Raw genomic sequence first — 16,690 nt, forward strand, 5'->3', positions numbered from 1 at the left:
GATGTATTGGATATCCAATATTAGTATTTTATCATATTGAATCCTAATCCAGCTCCCCCCATAGGATAAGAAATCATGCATTGGATAGGATAAAGTGAGACAATAGGATAAGCTAATCATATCCTATTGACCCACCAAACCAAAGATAAAAATAGGATATGATAAGTTATCCTATCCTATCTTCTTTATCAGGTGCTCCAAACAGGCCCTAAGATTTTGGGTTGAAGTGGTTCTTTACAAATTCAATTTAACTTTTAATAATAAATATAAATTCAAAATAATAAATATCATAAAAAAGAAAAAAAAATTATGTTTATGGATTACCCATTGTTGAAGTTTTTGACTTAGTTTTCACATGGTGGGCATTATTTTCCAAACATGACAGGTTACTTATTTTTCACATGCGTTAGCTATTAGCTTTCACATTAGATGAAATTTTGCCTACATAAAGGGTGCTTAAACAAGTTACAAGGAGGAGTTTATTGGAGGAGAAATTTTTTTACACGAGAATCTTGATTTTGGGAATATGGTAGGAAATTGTTTTACTGTGAATGTTATCAAAAAAATTATTTGATAAATCAAAAAAATTCTGAAAATATTGAATTATTTTTCTATGCTATATTTGATTGACAATAAAACATTGATGTATGGTGATTTTACAACTGTATTCTCAGCTCTGCTTTCACCCTCTGCTTTCACCAAGATCATATTCCCTGTAATAAGAAGCCAACTTCCAACTCAATAAAAAAAACTTTACACAACCATTCACGTCGGGGCAGACGAGTGGGTATACAAATATCAGACCAACCTAAGCAAATTTTTAATCCCGTTCTCTGAGCCCTCAAGAAAGGGTTCTACAACAACTACACAACCTTGGGGTATCTTCTTTGAGTCAGGAATGATTAAAAAGTCTTAATCCGTGCCACAAGCATTGATTGGTCAGTTTCTTTCTTTTTGGCACTCCCAATTTATATTGCAGTGACATTGACAATGGAATATGCGACAGACACGATACATTAATTTTAAAAAATATATTAAATTTTGACATGTTAGAATACATTTTGATATTAGATAATATTTTTAATTTATATAGTGTATATTATATTTAACATTCAATAATTTAACAAAAAAATAAAGTTAAACTTATAATATCTATTAATTTTGCAAAGAAACATAAGATATCTCAAATGTTTATATTAAACTCAATAAAATAGTAATCGTAATGCAACGAATCTAATAGTTGAAACTCAAAATGTAACGCAACGTAACCTTTGAATCTTTTTTAGTCTTTGCCATAAGTATTGAAATGTCGCAAAGGATCAAAATATCGATGAATATCGAACACTACACATCAAAAATTTTGAAGTGTTGTTGTTTCACTGTTAATCCCCTTTTGTGTTTCTTCAGTAAAATTTGACGATCACACGTAGAGCCGGCAAAACGGGCTCGGCTCGGCGACCCAACCCGTCAAACAGGGCTGGGCGGGCTGAGTTTTTCAACTCATCTCAAAAGCGGAGCGGGGCGGGCGGGCTCATTTTTTGGCGGGTTGATGACGGGCATAGGCGGGCCGAGACGAGTCAGTATAAAATTGGCTCGGGCTGACGGGTCAACCCGCCCAACCCACCAAACGGGGCGGGACGGGCTGAGTTTTTCAGCCCACTTTCAAAAGCGGGGCTGGACGAGCTGACTCATTTTTTTACGGGTTGATGGCGGGGTGGGGCGGAGCGGAGCGGGGTGACAAAGTCCGGGCCGCCCACTTTGTCACCTCTAGTCATAGATAGGAAACTGAGTCTCATAAGCTGATTGGCCCATCGAGCAAAATCCACTCCATTCATTCATCACAAGGTGTGTTTCCTCCGCTACATCCAACGACCCACAATACTCAATCTACACCCTCCAAATCAGCAGTTGCGCACAATTCTCAAGGACGAGGATTTTCTTCATGGGTAGGGTGATGTTGCAGGTATGAACGACATGCTCCAACCCAACAAGCAAGCACTACTCAGAGAATTGCCTTCTACTTTTTTGAAGCTCTAATCAGCAAAATATTCATGGAAAAAGAATAAGAAAAAAGAACTAGGAAATAGAATTGAATTGAGTGAGGGTATTTTGGTCTGAAAACCGAGTGATAGGTTTCCCACCTCTTTGGGAAAAGAAATTTTATGGGTTTGATGGTATTTTGCAATGGCAATTTATAGTTAAAAGTAAGAAATAAGTTATATTTATAATTTTTTTTTTACAATCTCTTACGATCATTTTTTTTTTTTTGTAAATCATATTTTAACATCGTTGATTTTCGCCAATCAACGGTTATGATTTTCGCAAATTAAACTCATTAATAAATTATTAATTCACAGTAAATAATAACCATTGATTGACAAAAATCAACGGTGTTAGGATATAGTTGTAAAAGGTTGTAAAAAAAAAAGTTGTAACTATAACCTTCTTCTAAAAGCAAAATCATGAGAATAAAATTTCCCAGCAAAATTTTATCTTTTATTTATATCAAACGTGAGAAATTGATTTTTCCAATCCTACTTTTCTAGGATTCTAAAATAATACCCTATACAAAACAGAAACAAAAATTAAAATTTTAACAATCCTAAATGTTAAGATGCAAAAAATATAAAAGAACACACTATTTCTTATTATAAGCCAAAAATTAAAACAGAAACAAAGAAAATTAAGAGACACATTACACCCAAATAAACTCTAACTAAATGACTCATTATATTACCAATAAGTGCTCCATTATGCTACCAATAACTGACTTATTACTTCACCAAAAAAGTCTCATTAAATAACTGTAGTGCAGTCACATACCTATTATATTAAACTTAAAAGCAGTGTTTTAAAACTCGGACCGGTTATCGAACTGATCGAGGTACTAGGTCACTGGTTCAACCGGGTTCAACCGGTTTTACTGTTTACATGTTAAAAATATAAAAATATTACTTATATTAATAAAAATTCACATAAGAAAACTATCTACGAGCTTCAAATAATAAATTGGTTTTCAATGATAGCAAATATTATATACTTCTAAGCTTCTAGCTCTAGACCGTTGACATGAGATCATGAGACCATCAGTGTTTATCACCATTTAACTTCATGAGATCATTAAAAGATGCAACTAAATTACATAAACGAACTACACTAATCTAAAATACCTTATTATTTTCACCTTACTTTTAATCATATTCATCAAAAAATATGAATATGATTTAATTCAAGAGTTCTTATCAACAAAAAAAAAAATTACCAAAAAAAAAAAAGGAAAGGAAAAACCGATTTAACCCGAGTCAACCGGGTCACCGGGTCACCGAGTTTCGGCCGGGTCAACAAGTCTAATCCGGGCTGACTGCATAACTGGTCTAACTACCCGCTCGGATCGGGGAATCCACTAGGTCACCAAGTCCTGGGTCGACCCGGCCGGTCCAAGCCAGGTTTTAAAACACTGCTTAGAGAGAATTTAGAAAGCTTAATTAGAGGATAAAGTGTGAAATTCAATAATGAAGCATACGATAAAGTGTGAAATTCAAGAATGAAACATAATCTACATCTGTATATTGAGGCATTCAAGTTGGGACTGTCCTTGTAAACTAATAATATATCTGATGACATCATTATGACGTTGCCTTGTCAATTCATGTAAGATAAAAATGTAGTTAAGTTTCTATGATTTTAAATCAAATTATTATATTTTGATGCATGTTTAATTTTTTTATATTATTCTTCTTTAGAAAATTAGGAAGAGAAAGAAAGTAAGAGGCGTTTGGTATAAGAGAATTTTTTTTTATCCGAAAAATAATTATTACCGAAATGTAGTGGGTAATTTATTTTCCTGAAATGTTACTCAAAAGCTGTTTGATAGACCCTAATTTTTCCGGAATTATTTAATTAAGTTTATTAAGTTTGTAATTGGTTGATTGTGAAATATTAATAGAAATACAGGATTATTTTAAAAAAAACAACCCCAGTTTCATTTTTTTTTACAACTTTTTGAGCCACATTCAAATGATAAACGATTGGGTTCAGAGCTCTGTTTCTTTTTTCTCGCCTCCGTTGCCACCCTTTTCTCGGCCGCCACATCACCACCCAATCAATATCGTTGAGCTATTTCTGATTTTTTTTCTTCTCCGATTGCGTGATTTATAGGTCAATTCAACTCATTCATTTTTCATTTTTTTTATTGTTGTTACTACAGGTGCTTCAATCAGAAAGATGGTTGAAGGCTGAGGTTGAGGTCTCATGATCTCTTCCTCTGGAAACCAAAAATGCCAATAAATATGTGGTATTGTTGAGCTGGTATATGTGATTTACATTGCAGAATGAAATCCAAGAAAAAAATATATTTGAAATAATTTTCAATTTTTAGCTACCAAACATATCTAAGCTCAGTTTTCCAGACTTTTACAAACATTTAGATACTTTAAAATGACAAATATTATTCCTTTTGCCAAATTGAAATAATATTTGAAAAAATGAAAATAACACAGAAATTTGATGCGGATTCGGTAACTATTAACTTTTTTTTTTAATCAATTATACAAGCCAATGATGCCTAATTGCCTATTGCATGTCACGAATGCATATTTTTTCTCTCTCTCTAAATAAGTGGTTTCTAATTCTGGTTGTCGTTTGACGGTTTGACTAATAACATCGGCTCTTGCCTTGCTCAGTTACATTTCTCTTCCAAATAATTATTTAGTATTTTTATGAATGAGAAAATTATAGTTATTATCTTTTTTTTTCATTATCTCTTACTATTAAATTTTAATCATTAATTTTTGTCAATATAATGGTTGTAATTTATTTTAATTTTTATCAATCTAATAGTTGTAATTTATTGGGTCATACTTATTAATTAATTATTAATTTATAATAAATTATAACCGTTTGATTGTCAGTATCAGTTTTATGAATATGGATGGTTTTTTTAAAATAAAATAAAATTGAGGTGGTAATTTATTACCAAATCTTCGAATGAAATGTTCTTTCGGCTTCATTTATTGTGGGATCAAAATGCATATATGTCTTTTTATAAGATGATTTATTAAAGGACTCTCCTAAATGTATGTTACATGTTTTGTGTGTTCAATTAGATTGAAGGAGTATTTATTTAATAAAAAATGATCCGTTTATAAATTTTTGCAAATTACATTGTATTCCTGAAAATATATAATGTAATCTAGTATATTTCCGGGAGTACATAGTATAGTTTGTAAGAGTTTACAAATAAAAAGTTTATAAATATAACTTTTCCCTTATTTAATTCTTAAATGTCTACCCTGTCTTGCAACATACGATCATAAATTAAAGTGGACTCAACATGGATTTTCAAACCTACATCTTGTTTGGTTTATTCTGTAGGTGAGGACACCGATTTATGTGTCCTGATTCTCCCCTGATACTTTATTTTTATACTTTATTTCTGGCGCTGACACGATTCTAAAAAGGTTGGTACTGTTTCATTTGCTACATTTCATTTTTTCCCTTTGCATCTATTTTTCCATTTCATAGTATTGATTTCTTCGTGAAATCTGGAACAGGTTTGGTATGAGTGGTGTGTTACATCTCCTTCTCTATCTCTAATTCACAACTCTGACGAACGTTCATACTGGGTGGGGCCTTAGAGTGGCAATTACTTGAAAATTGAAATATTTCGTAGTCTGCGGGGTGTCAAAATAGGTTAAAGTCTGTGAGTCAACCCGTAAAATATTATATTTGGCCCTAACCCATTAGGGCTTTTTGTGGTAGGGCCCTTTTTAGCCCTAATCTTCAAAGCCCTATAATTTTGCTGGCTGGCCCGTGGGCCAAACTTTTTCTTTCATCAAAATTTTCATTATTTAAAAAATTAAAAATTATATAAATTTAAATATATAAATATAGGTAAAAAAAATTGTGTGAATTTGATGGAGAATATAAGAGAAAGTGAAATATGAAAGAAAGGAAAATAAAGTGTAGAAAAAAATAAAAAAAAGAGAGAATAAAATAAGAATAAGTATGAGCAAAGAGCCTATATAAGGACATATCTTAGATGCATTGTATAAACATGGAAGTCATGAAAAAACAAAGAGTCATACATTATGAACAATGTGAAAGGTTATCCATAATTAATGTGAAAGGTCATCCATAATAGGGGTATTCGCGGTCTGGATTGGATCGATTTTGGAAGCAAAAATCATCTGATCTAATCCCTTTGGTTTGATCATGTAATCATCCATTCGGTTTGAATTTTTTTTCAAATCCGATCCGATCCAATCCAATTTTTTTCGGTTTGGATTGGATCGATTTTCAGTTTTTTGAAAATCTTAAAATTTATTTCACGATTATTGTGCAAATAACATCTTTTGTACATATTAACTTTATAAACTTATTTTTTTTTAAATACAAAAGCATCAGTAAATGTTAATATAGTATTTTTTTTGGGAAATGAGATATAAAGCTCTACACAGATGAAATTTTGTAGATGAGATGTAACTAAGTTTTTTTTTGGATTTAGTTGATAGGTTAATGGATCTTGGGTTTAAAATTTTTTGGGTTATGATTGGGGAAAGGACCAAGTAGGTAGAGAGGAATTAATATATTGGATTGGTTTGCAGTGGATCAGTTTTCATTAATCAATCCGAAAACCGATCCAATCCAATTAAAATTTACCATTTTTTTTTCGGTTTTCGATTTTTCGATTTTCGATTTATTCACTTATTGGTTTTTCGATTCGGTCACCGCGATTTGAATCGGTTTGGATCGATTGATCAACACCTCTAATCCATAATCCATGTGAAAAGTCATTCATAATCCATGTGAAAGGTCATCCATAATCCATGTGAAAGGTCATCCATAATCTATGTCAAAGACTATCCATAATTCATGTGAAAGGTCATCCATAATATTTTACAATATCTTCTTTGAATGTATTCTACAATTCAATACACCATTAATGTGATGATTATAGAATATAACAAAGGTCATGAAAAAACAAAGAGTCACATGTTACGAACTATGTGAAAATTCATCCATAATATTTTACAATAAAAATAAATTTTTCAGTACTAATATGTTTTAACAGATATTTTCATCTGCGCATCAATAAAAATAAATTTTTCTATTTGCATCTAAGCATGTTATACATCCAAATTTATATTGAAACATATTATATAAAATGCACTTTGGTAATTTATTGGATAATAATAACTAATTTTTTTTGTAACGGTAATAGTTTAAGAAAATCAATGATTTTACTTTCAAATATATGACATACTAAGAGCAATCACTCAATACTATTATTAAGATAATTTTTTCGTCATTACTTTTTTTTCCACTATAATTGTTGTATTCTGTTATGACTCTTTGTGAGAAAATTTTTATTTGATGACATCGTTTAATAATGAATTTAGTAAAAGTAGTAACTAAATTTTCACTTATATTAAACTTTTATTTACATTTTCACTTGTATATTTATGTACAAATTTTATTTTATTAAAAAAAATTTATAATTTGTATAAAATATGTTAAGAAAGTGTTAAAAATTTATTTGTTAAAATATTTTTTAATGTATTGAATATGATAAAAAAATTATGAAATTATAATTTTGGTTGGCCCGCTGGCGGGCTTTTTCCCCATGCGAGCCTTAATTATTGAGATTCATTTAATCCTGTGGGCTTTTTGGCCCTAACCCATATGGGCTAGGGTCAAATAGGATGTTGTCCCAATTTGTATTTAAAATAATAATTAAAAATAACATTATTAAAATAATTTATTTATTTTTGTTTAATAAATTATATTGTAAAATTGTGATATTTTTTTATATGAATTAGTATAAGGATTAAACTCTAGGATAGTTAATATACAAATTTTGTATTAAAAAAGATAATAAATTTATTATTAATATAATTTAATGACTTTTGTGATATATATTATATTTTAATATTATTTATTTTGGAATTTGAAACCCTAGAATATATGCCTTTTTATATATGCTAGTGTAGGGATTAAACTCTAGGACAGTTGACATTAATTTTTTATTTAATTTAATATTTATAAATAGAATTATTAATATAATTTGTTATTATTATTTGAAAATAATAATTTATTATTATTTTAAATAGATTCATGGATTCCCTTACCAATTCACCGTGCCGTGAGGATAATGACTCCTCACCTCCTGACTCCCCAAGGTCTATGCGTTGTGTAATTACCCCAGGTCACATTGATCGCTCTCTCCTGACATTACAGGAGAAACACGTATATACATGTGTGTAGAATGGCGCGGATGATCGCCTGATTAATGTCAGGCACACAGCCACGCACGATCATATCAACATACCTGAGCAAATCCATCCTTATTTGAGGCAGGTTGATTCCTATCACGCTGTGCAGCTACACAACCACAAGATTACTGTACAAATATTGTTTATTTAGGATTATAGGGTTTAATTGTAATTATTTGTTAACATTACCCACTTTATTGTTTCAGATGGACCATGAGCTTGTTTCTGCGCTTGTGGAGAGTTGGCACCTTGAGACACAAACCTTTCACATGTCGATGGGTGAGGTTACGATCACTCCAAAGGATGTACACCATCTGTTGGGTTTGCCCATAGATGTGAAGTTGTCTCTGGCTAGGCCAGACAACATGATTTGCGCACCTTGATTTTGCACATGCTGGGGGTGGTGGGGAAATCACATACCTATCTTCAGGATGAAAATGTGGGTCCCTATTAATATCGATAGAGTGAATTGAAGGGAGTGAATGCTGACTACTAGATTGTCCACTGAAGTCTACTTTCGCATACAGTTCAATAAATACAGAGTCTCGCTCATTTTGAAATGCATATACTACTAATGTGACATCTTCATTCTCAAAAATCTCCACAGGAACCCAATTCTCTTTACTCGAGGCACAACTAGCAGTCAATTGAGACCCCTTTGTAATCTCAACTTCTTGTATATTGTCTTCTTCAAATCATTATACTACACTAGGGCTCATGCGGAACATTTTCGTATCTCTTTAAAAAACCTGACCATTGAGACCAAAATATTTCTTCCCATTGTAGTACACAATGGCAATTATTGAATTCTTGTTGTCACTCATTTTGTAAAAATTAAAATAAAAAAGGAGGAAAAAGTAACATTGCCAAACACAAACATAAACACAAACACATGTGGATATTTTGATCGGTAGAAATGAGAGGAATTATATATTCTAATCGTAAGGAAATATGAAATGGGAAATTGAGGTGGGGGATTATATAGCACTGAAGTCGCTGGGACTACTAGTAAGTTTCTTACACATGGAAGGTTAGACATAAACTCTCTGACATGTTAGACTGTACTCGCTACCACTAACAATGAGTTTATGTCTATATGTTAAAAGTCACGCCTTTGTAGAAAAGAGACTGACTGTTTGTCCACCATAATAGCCACAGGTGGAAGCGAGTTTGAACTTCTCAAGAAATGTGCCACGTGGCAAACCAACCCGCTGGAAATTGTAGTGAGTTTGGAGTCGTGACACTTTGACAAAAAATGTCAGCTCGTGATATTAAAGTAAATTTTTTTGAAAAAACGCAGCAGTACGGTTAATGTCCCTAATTTTCCCCGGATGCATTTAATGTTATTGTCCCCCACAATCTTCTCTCAAATCTCATCCATCAAATACAAAATCCTATATTGCATACAAAAATCCAAGCATTTCAAATATCACCTTCTTTAATCAAATACGTGGACATGAACAAAGAAAGAAACCTAAGGGCATGTTTGGTGCATAGTATAAGATAAGGCCTGATAGTATAAGACCTGATTGAATCTTAATACTATCCAGCGTTTGGCACGGTATTGTATAAAATAATATATTGTATACGATAATATCTAGTATTTGGTAATGCACTGTATAATACTATATATGATAAAAATATATTTTTAATAAAAATATCTTTTAATAAAGAATTTATATAATTCTTCAAAAAATGTCATATGATATTAATTTTTATAAAAATTTATCGATCAGTGTGTTCAAAATATAAATTAAATTTTATAAAAATAAAAATATTCAATATTTTAAAAATTAATTTATTAAAAAATTAATTTTTATTTTAATAGATTAATATTAAAATAATATATTAATTTTTGAAAATTACATTGGTCAACAATGTTAATACATCAATTTCTTATCAGGTCTTATTCCTCACCCTTAGGTCGGATTAAGTTATACATCGTTTTGATGTATTAAGGGATTATGCTGTATAAGTTTATACTATACAATGGTCACACCAAACAACTGAAAATGTCATAACGTATAGTATAAGCTTATACTATCATGCCTTATATGTCACACCTAACAGGCCTTAACATTGAGTGTGTAACCATAAACCAAACACAATATAGCTTTATTTTTGTTCTTGTTCTTATTCTTATTCTTCCCACGTGTACATTTTCATCTTGCAGTTGTTCTTTCGATAATGGGGCATGGTCTTCTTCTAGGGTTGGGATGTTGGTCCACTTCCACAACCTTTTGGTTTTAGGGCTTTGCATTGATCCTGCGACAGGAAAAAATAAAAGTTTCCTACATAAACATCATTTTTTGGGGCCCTCATCTTTTGAATTAAAAAAAAATTAAGGCACGAAAAACGAATTTCTATAATATTACAAACTCATTTTTCATACAACATAACTTTTATAAAACCATTGGTTTTATGGTACAAGGTCTTTTTTAGGATTTTCGAGAAACTGAATTTTTCTCAATTTTTAATTTTCGGATATTATCGTAAATTGAATGTTTCCATCATATTTCTGAAAATCAAAATTCCCGGATAAAAAAATATTTCTCCTCTGCCAAACGCCCAACCAGCATGGTGTGCTTTGCGTTAGAGGATCAAAAGCTTTCGCTTCTTGGCCATGGTGGTGAGATGAAACATAGCTAGGGTTCCGGTTTATAAAGTGAGGGATTAAAGGAAATTGGTGTTGTTTATCCCAAAAGAGATTAGGAGAATTTGAGGTAAATGTGTAAATTATATAACTGTTTAATTTAAACAATCAAGTTGAATTGGTATATTGAAACACAAATATGAAAATCTGTCATATTTGAATTTTATCAGTATATTATATAGTGTTAAAAATTGTCACGCTTGACCATCTTCTGGAATAAAAGGTGGTGGCATGGTCTGACTACACTTGTCTCTCCTCTAATTATTTATATGAATAAATAAAAAATATTAGTATCAAGGATTAAAATATAGTTACTTTAAAAAAAATATTAATTTAGCTGTGTATATAAACTATAACAAAATTAATATTGTTTAGGTAAAAGGCTCAACTTGTTGCAGCCGGCCCAATGACAAAGGTAGAGAAAACTCTTCCCTAATGAATGGGCCCATTTTTATTGGTCTCATTACCATCATTTCATCTTAAAATATCAAAAATTCAGAATGCTTTTCTCCATTCTTTTCGATTCGTCTAATCCGGAATAGCTGCTCCAGGTACTAACATCCTCTAGGGTTTCTCTTTCTTCGTTATGAACTTTGATCTTTCAATTTTTGTCAGTCTCCTTACAATAAAGAACAACTTTGGGTCTTAATTTTTCTTTAAGTGCATCAGACGTATTTATTCTCTTTTCTATGATAATTTCCGTAAATCGCCGTTGAAATTAGGGTTTATAATGTTTTGTTCTTTATTGTTTCCGATTTGAATTGCAGTGAGTGATTGAGTAGGAGTGACCGATATGTACAACGGAATAGGGTTACAAACCCCAAGAGGGTCTGGTACCAATGGGTACATTCAAAGCAACAAGTTCTTTGTGAAGCCAAAGAGTTCGAAGGTTTCTGAGAACACGAAAGGTTTTGAGGGAGATCAGGGCACCGCAGGTGTTACCAGGAAGCCAAACAAAGAGATCTTGGATCATGACCGTAAGCGTCAGATTCAGCTCAAGCTCGTTATCCTAGAAGACAAGCTTATTGATCAGGGTTACACCGACTCTGAGATCGCCCAGAAACTCGAGGAGGCTCGGAATAACTTGGAGGCTGCTGAGGAAACTGATGGATCCGCTTCAGAGAACAAGTAATTGTTTTGTATAATTATTTTGGTTAATGTCTGATTGATATGCTCTTTCTTCTGTTTGTTGAATTGAATTGCCTCTGCTCTTTGTGAATTGTTTGTTAGCATAATATTGTTTTGTGTGTGGTTTATTGATGATATGAACGAATTATTGGATGGCACTGTGTAGATAAAATAAAAGGGTTGCATGTTGGATGTAAAGCTGTTTTAATTTATAGGTGGATATGCAATTAGATGCAGATTCAGGTTAATTTTAGTTGTCTTTCGTCTGTGTGGTAATGGAGAGACTCGTACATCTCGTTTTTGTGAATGGTGTGTTTGAAGTTGATCCTAGCTATCATTATCGATAATTCTTTTGGGGTTTTTTTTTCAGGTTTTCGGATACTCAGACCCACCAAATTGCTGCTAGAAAGGAAAAGCAGATGGAAACATTGAAAGCTGCTCTCGGCATAGTTTCTTCTGAAGTCAACGAAATGAATACTGAAGGAAACGATGATGGGCCAGGGAATGATGGAAAAAATGGTTCTAATGCGGAGGGGAAACATAATTTGAAAAGTGAACATGCCTTTTTGGACAGAGATTTCAGTAGGAAGAAACAAATGGTTGAAGATCAAAAAGATGAAAATGCTAAGAAGAAGGGCCTTAAAGATACAAGGCACCACAAGAAAGGTGAAACTCGTAAGAGAAAGCATGAGGATGATTCATTTGATTCAGATAGCAATATGGATGATGAGAAGGGAGGTAGAAGGAAGCACACTACAGAGAATACGAACAGTAGTGATGAATCTGATTCTGATAGTGATGCTAAGAGGAAGGTCAAGGCTGAAAAGAAGCCAAAGACATCCAAGCACCACAAGAAAGGCAGGGTAGAGGAAAGTGATGATACTGATTCTTCTGATTCTGATGAAAGCAATGTTGCAAGGAAAAGTAATAAAAAATCAAAAAAGGCTCATAAGAGGCATGGCTCGGATGATGATTCTGATCATCATGAAGGCTTCTCCAAGCATAAGACTCGAGAAGGGAAGCAGCATACAAAGATGAGCAAACATCATGATTCGGAGGAGGAATCTGATTCTGATAGTGAGGAAAAGAAATATGGTAGACTCGAGAATCAGAAGACGAGGAGGCATAGTTCTAAGGACAAGGACTCTGATAGAGACAGTGCTAGACGTGCTTTGGGACAAGACAGATATGTTACAAGGGGGTCATACTCTTCATCTGAAGAGAGTAGCAATGACAGTGATTCAGAAAGCAATTATAGTGATAGAAGATATGAAAAAACAAGAAAAAGTGGGTCTGCTGTATTAAAGAAAGGTGGACCTAGGGAGGAAGTAAATGACAGAGGTGGACAAAGTAGTAAAGGATATGACATGGAAGAAAATAAATTCAGATATGATTCCAGGGGTAATGGTGCGGAAAAAGGGAAAAATATTGCTAATGTTGATGGATTGAATTCTCTAAGGAAATCATATGGGAGAGATTTTACAGAGGGATCAAAAAGTAGAAGTCAAGAAATGACACAGGGTAACAGGAAGATTGATGGAGATGGAGATAGGGAGCTTCTCACATTGGCTAAGCATGATGGGGATGACAAAAAGTTTGGTAAAACTGAGTCTGAATCAAAATCTAGAATGTACCAAAATGATGATCGAGAAAGAGATGGTTATTCTAAATCAGCTAGGCTTGGAGGGCATGATAATGAATCACATTTTGTTGGGCAAATTGATAGGTATGGTGAGGATCATGAAGCAAGAAGGCACAGAAGAAATGATGATGATCATAGGGAGCACAAGAGTAGAAGGGATAAAGATGACCAAGGAGGAAGAGAGCGTAGAAGGGGTGAAGATGACCAAGGAGGAAGAGAGCGTAGAAGGGATGAAGATGATCGTACAGAAAGAAATGACTTAAGGGACAAGGATGATCATGTAGAAAGAAAGCATTTAAGGGATGATGATGGTGATTTTAGGGAAGGAAAGCAAAGGAGGGATGAGGATGGCCGTGGAGAGAGAAAGCGTGGGAGGGATGAAGATTATCGTACCAGAAGAAAGCACTTAAGGGATGAGGATGATAGTAGAGAAAGAAAGTTCAGAAGGGAGGAGGATGATCATGCTGGAAGAAAGTTCAGAAAGGATGATGATGATCATACAGGAAGAAAGTCCTCAAGGGATGAGGATGATCATGGAGAAAGAAAGCGCTTAAGGGATGAGGATGGCCGTGGAGAGAGAAAAAACTTAAATGATGAGGATAATCGTAGAGAAGGGAAGCACTCAAGGGACAAGGATGGTCGAGCAGAAAGAAAGCGGGATGATGATTGTCATGGAGAAAGGAAGCAGCAAAGAAGGGATGATGATGGTCATGGAGAAAGAAAGCACAGAAGGGAGGATGAAGAGCGGGGAAACAAAGGTTATGAGAGGGATAGCCATGGGGATTACTCCAAGAGAACCAAATACTATGGATCTCGTACTGAGTGAGTGAGAGGCATGAAAGTGACACATGAACTGGGTCCAGGCACCGAGAATACTTATTTACTACTTTAATCTTTGAGCGTAGATGTGTGTCAGTTGTCTTATGCTTCTGCTTTTTAAAGCATGTAATTTGTGGGTGGGTGAGATTTATTTTTTCATGTTTGCTTAGATTTCAAGTTCTGAATTCTGACCGGTAATTTTTCTTTTTTTCTTTTTTAAAAAAATTATTCAAGTCTATTGCAGATGTTGTTTGTTTGCAAGAGTGAAAAACTGAAACTGCTATTTTCATGAAAGACAATGATTTTCGTTTGCAGCATGAGGCAAAGTCGTCAAGCTGGCCACCGTAATAGGGTTACAGTAATTTGAACAACAAATTTGAACATGTCAATGCACCACTTGTTTCTATTCCGTTTAGGACAGCTGATTTAAGAGAGGGCTCCTCAAGGTATAATAAGCACGACTCTTGCTCATGGAGTAAAACAAAATTGAAAAACAGAGGGCCTGTCTAATTGTGTTCTTGTTTTTTTTTTTTTTTTTTTTTAAATTGTTTTGTAGGATTATTTTGTATTTAATTATTTTTTATGCTTTTTTATTTTAAAAATTAAAAATCAAAACAGAAAATAAAAATAATTCAGATATGTTCTTTAAATTTGATTTAAAAAAAATAATTACAGTTAAATTTTATTTTATTTTTAACAAAACAGATCTTATTAAATGAATTTTTGTATTTTTATTCTGAAAATAAAAAAGTTATTTTTGAAAACTGATTTCAAATTAGCCCATATTTCTTCTCTATCTAATGTACATCTTTAAGTTCATATAAAATAAAATTAGGATATATAAATGAAATTAAAAATTATATTTTGTCACGATGTTTTTCCTTTTTCTGTTATATTAATAATGAAAAAAATGTGTCATTTTAAACGATATAAAGTTATGTCATTTTAAGTGAGAGAAAAAGATAGATAAAAGAGGAGAGAGAATGAATAAAAAAAATAAAAGTGTGAGTCTCACCTCTTTGTGAGAGTGAAATAATATAAGTTGTGTCATTCAAAAGAACAAATATTTTTTTCATTAATAGTTATTAAGGTAGTGAGGTAGTGAGTGATGCCAAAAATAAATAAATTATTAAGGTAGTAATTTAATGATATAATTAGAAAACAATGCCACGTTATATAATAATAAATATTTCTTTCTTCGATTACCAAAAAAATATATTTCTTTCTTCAAGCGTATCTCTTACGAGATTTATAAGCCCTAAATTTTAACAAACAATTATCATAATAGTATTTGTCCTCAACTTCATATAAAATCAATGATATATATCTCCAACAAAATCAATGATATATCATCAATAAAGAACAATAAATAACAACTTTGGGTCTAAATTTTTGTTAAAGTGTATCAGATGTATTTATCTTCTTTTCTATGATAATTTTGAGATCCGTAAATCGCCGTCGAAATTAGGGTTTATAATGTTTTGTTCTTTATTGTCATGGGAGATCGGGGAAGGTTATATTTATAATTTATTTTCGTTTACAACTTTTTACATTCATATCTTAATCGTTGATTTTCGTCAATCAATGGTTAAGATTTTCGTAAATCAAATTTATTAATTTATTATTAATTCACAATAAATGACAATAGTTGATTGACGAAAATCAGCGATTAAAGAAGTGTATTGAATTGAGATTTTAAAGGATTTTAATGGATTGTTTTTGAACAAAAAATTTCGTTGGTATTTGATAAGGATTTTAATGGATTGAAAAAAAGTCACGTGGTATTCGATTAGGACTTTAAAGGATTATTTTAGAATCCGTTGGTATTCAATCAGGATTTTAAACAATGAAATCACAATCTCGTGGTATTCAAAAATCTGACGATTTTAATGGATTTCCATTGGTGTGGATTTCGTGAGACTTTTTAGTGAAAAATATAAATAGGATGCCTCTCTCATAATCTCATCCTAACCCCTAGGATTTTTTGAAATTCTTCTATTGCAATATTTTCTTCTTCCTTTGGCAGGTTGACTGTTCGAAATTGGGTTCCGCCATGAGAGCTTCATCAAAACTAATAAAAAGCATATTTTTGTGGCATTTTCATCACAAAACAACCCAGAAACAACAAACGAGATTTCAATATAATCTATCTCAAAAATAACATATTTTTGAGCC

At 32.4% G+C, this 16,690-nt stretch overlaps 1 protein-coding gene across 1 annotated transcript; it reads left to right on the forward strand.

Moving 5' to 3' along the window:
- Positions 1-11,719: 11,719 nt before the first annotated feature.
- On the forward strand, positions 11,720-14,739 carry LOC133307787 (uncharacterized). Its single transcript, XM_061508344.1, has 2 exons — positions 11,720-12,054; positions 12,425-14,739. Exons 1-2 carry the CDS (start codon positions 11,720-11,722, stop codon positions 14,520-14,522), a joined length of 2,433 nt encoding a protein of 810 aa, XP_061364328.1. The 3' UTR covers positions 14,523-14,739.
- The last annotated feature ends 1,951 nt before the right edge of the window (positions 14,740-16,690 follow it).

This window comes from Gastrolobium bilobum, unplaced genomic scaffold, assembly GCF_033153095.1.
Source record: "Gastrolobium bilobum isolate Gb01-03AN ecotype WA unplaced genomic scaffold, APGP_CSIRO_Gbil_v1 utg2535, whole genome shotgun sequence".
Classification (NCBI taxonomy): domain Eukaryota; kingdom Viridiplantae; phylum Streptophyta; class Magnoliopsida; order Fabales; family Fabaceae; genus Gastrolobium; species Gastrolobium bilobum.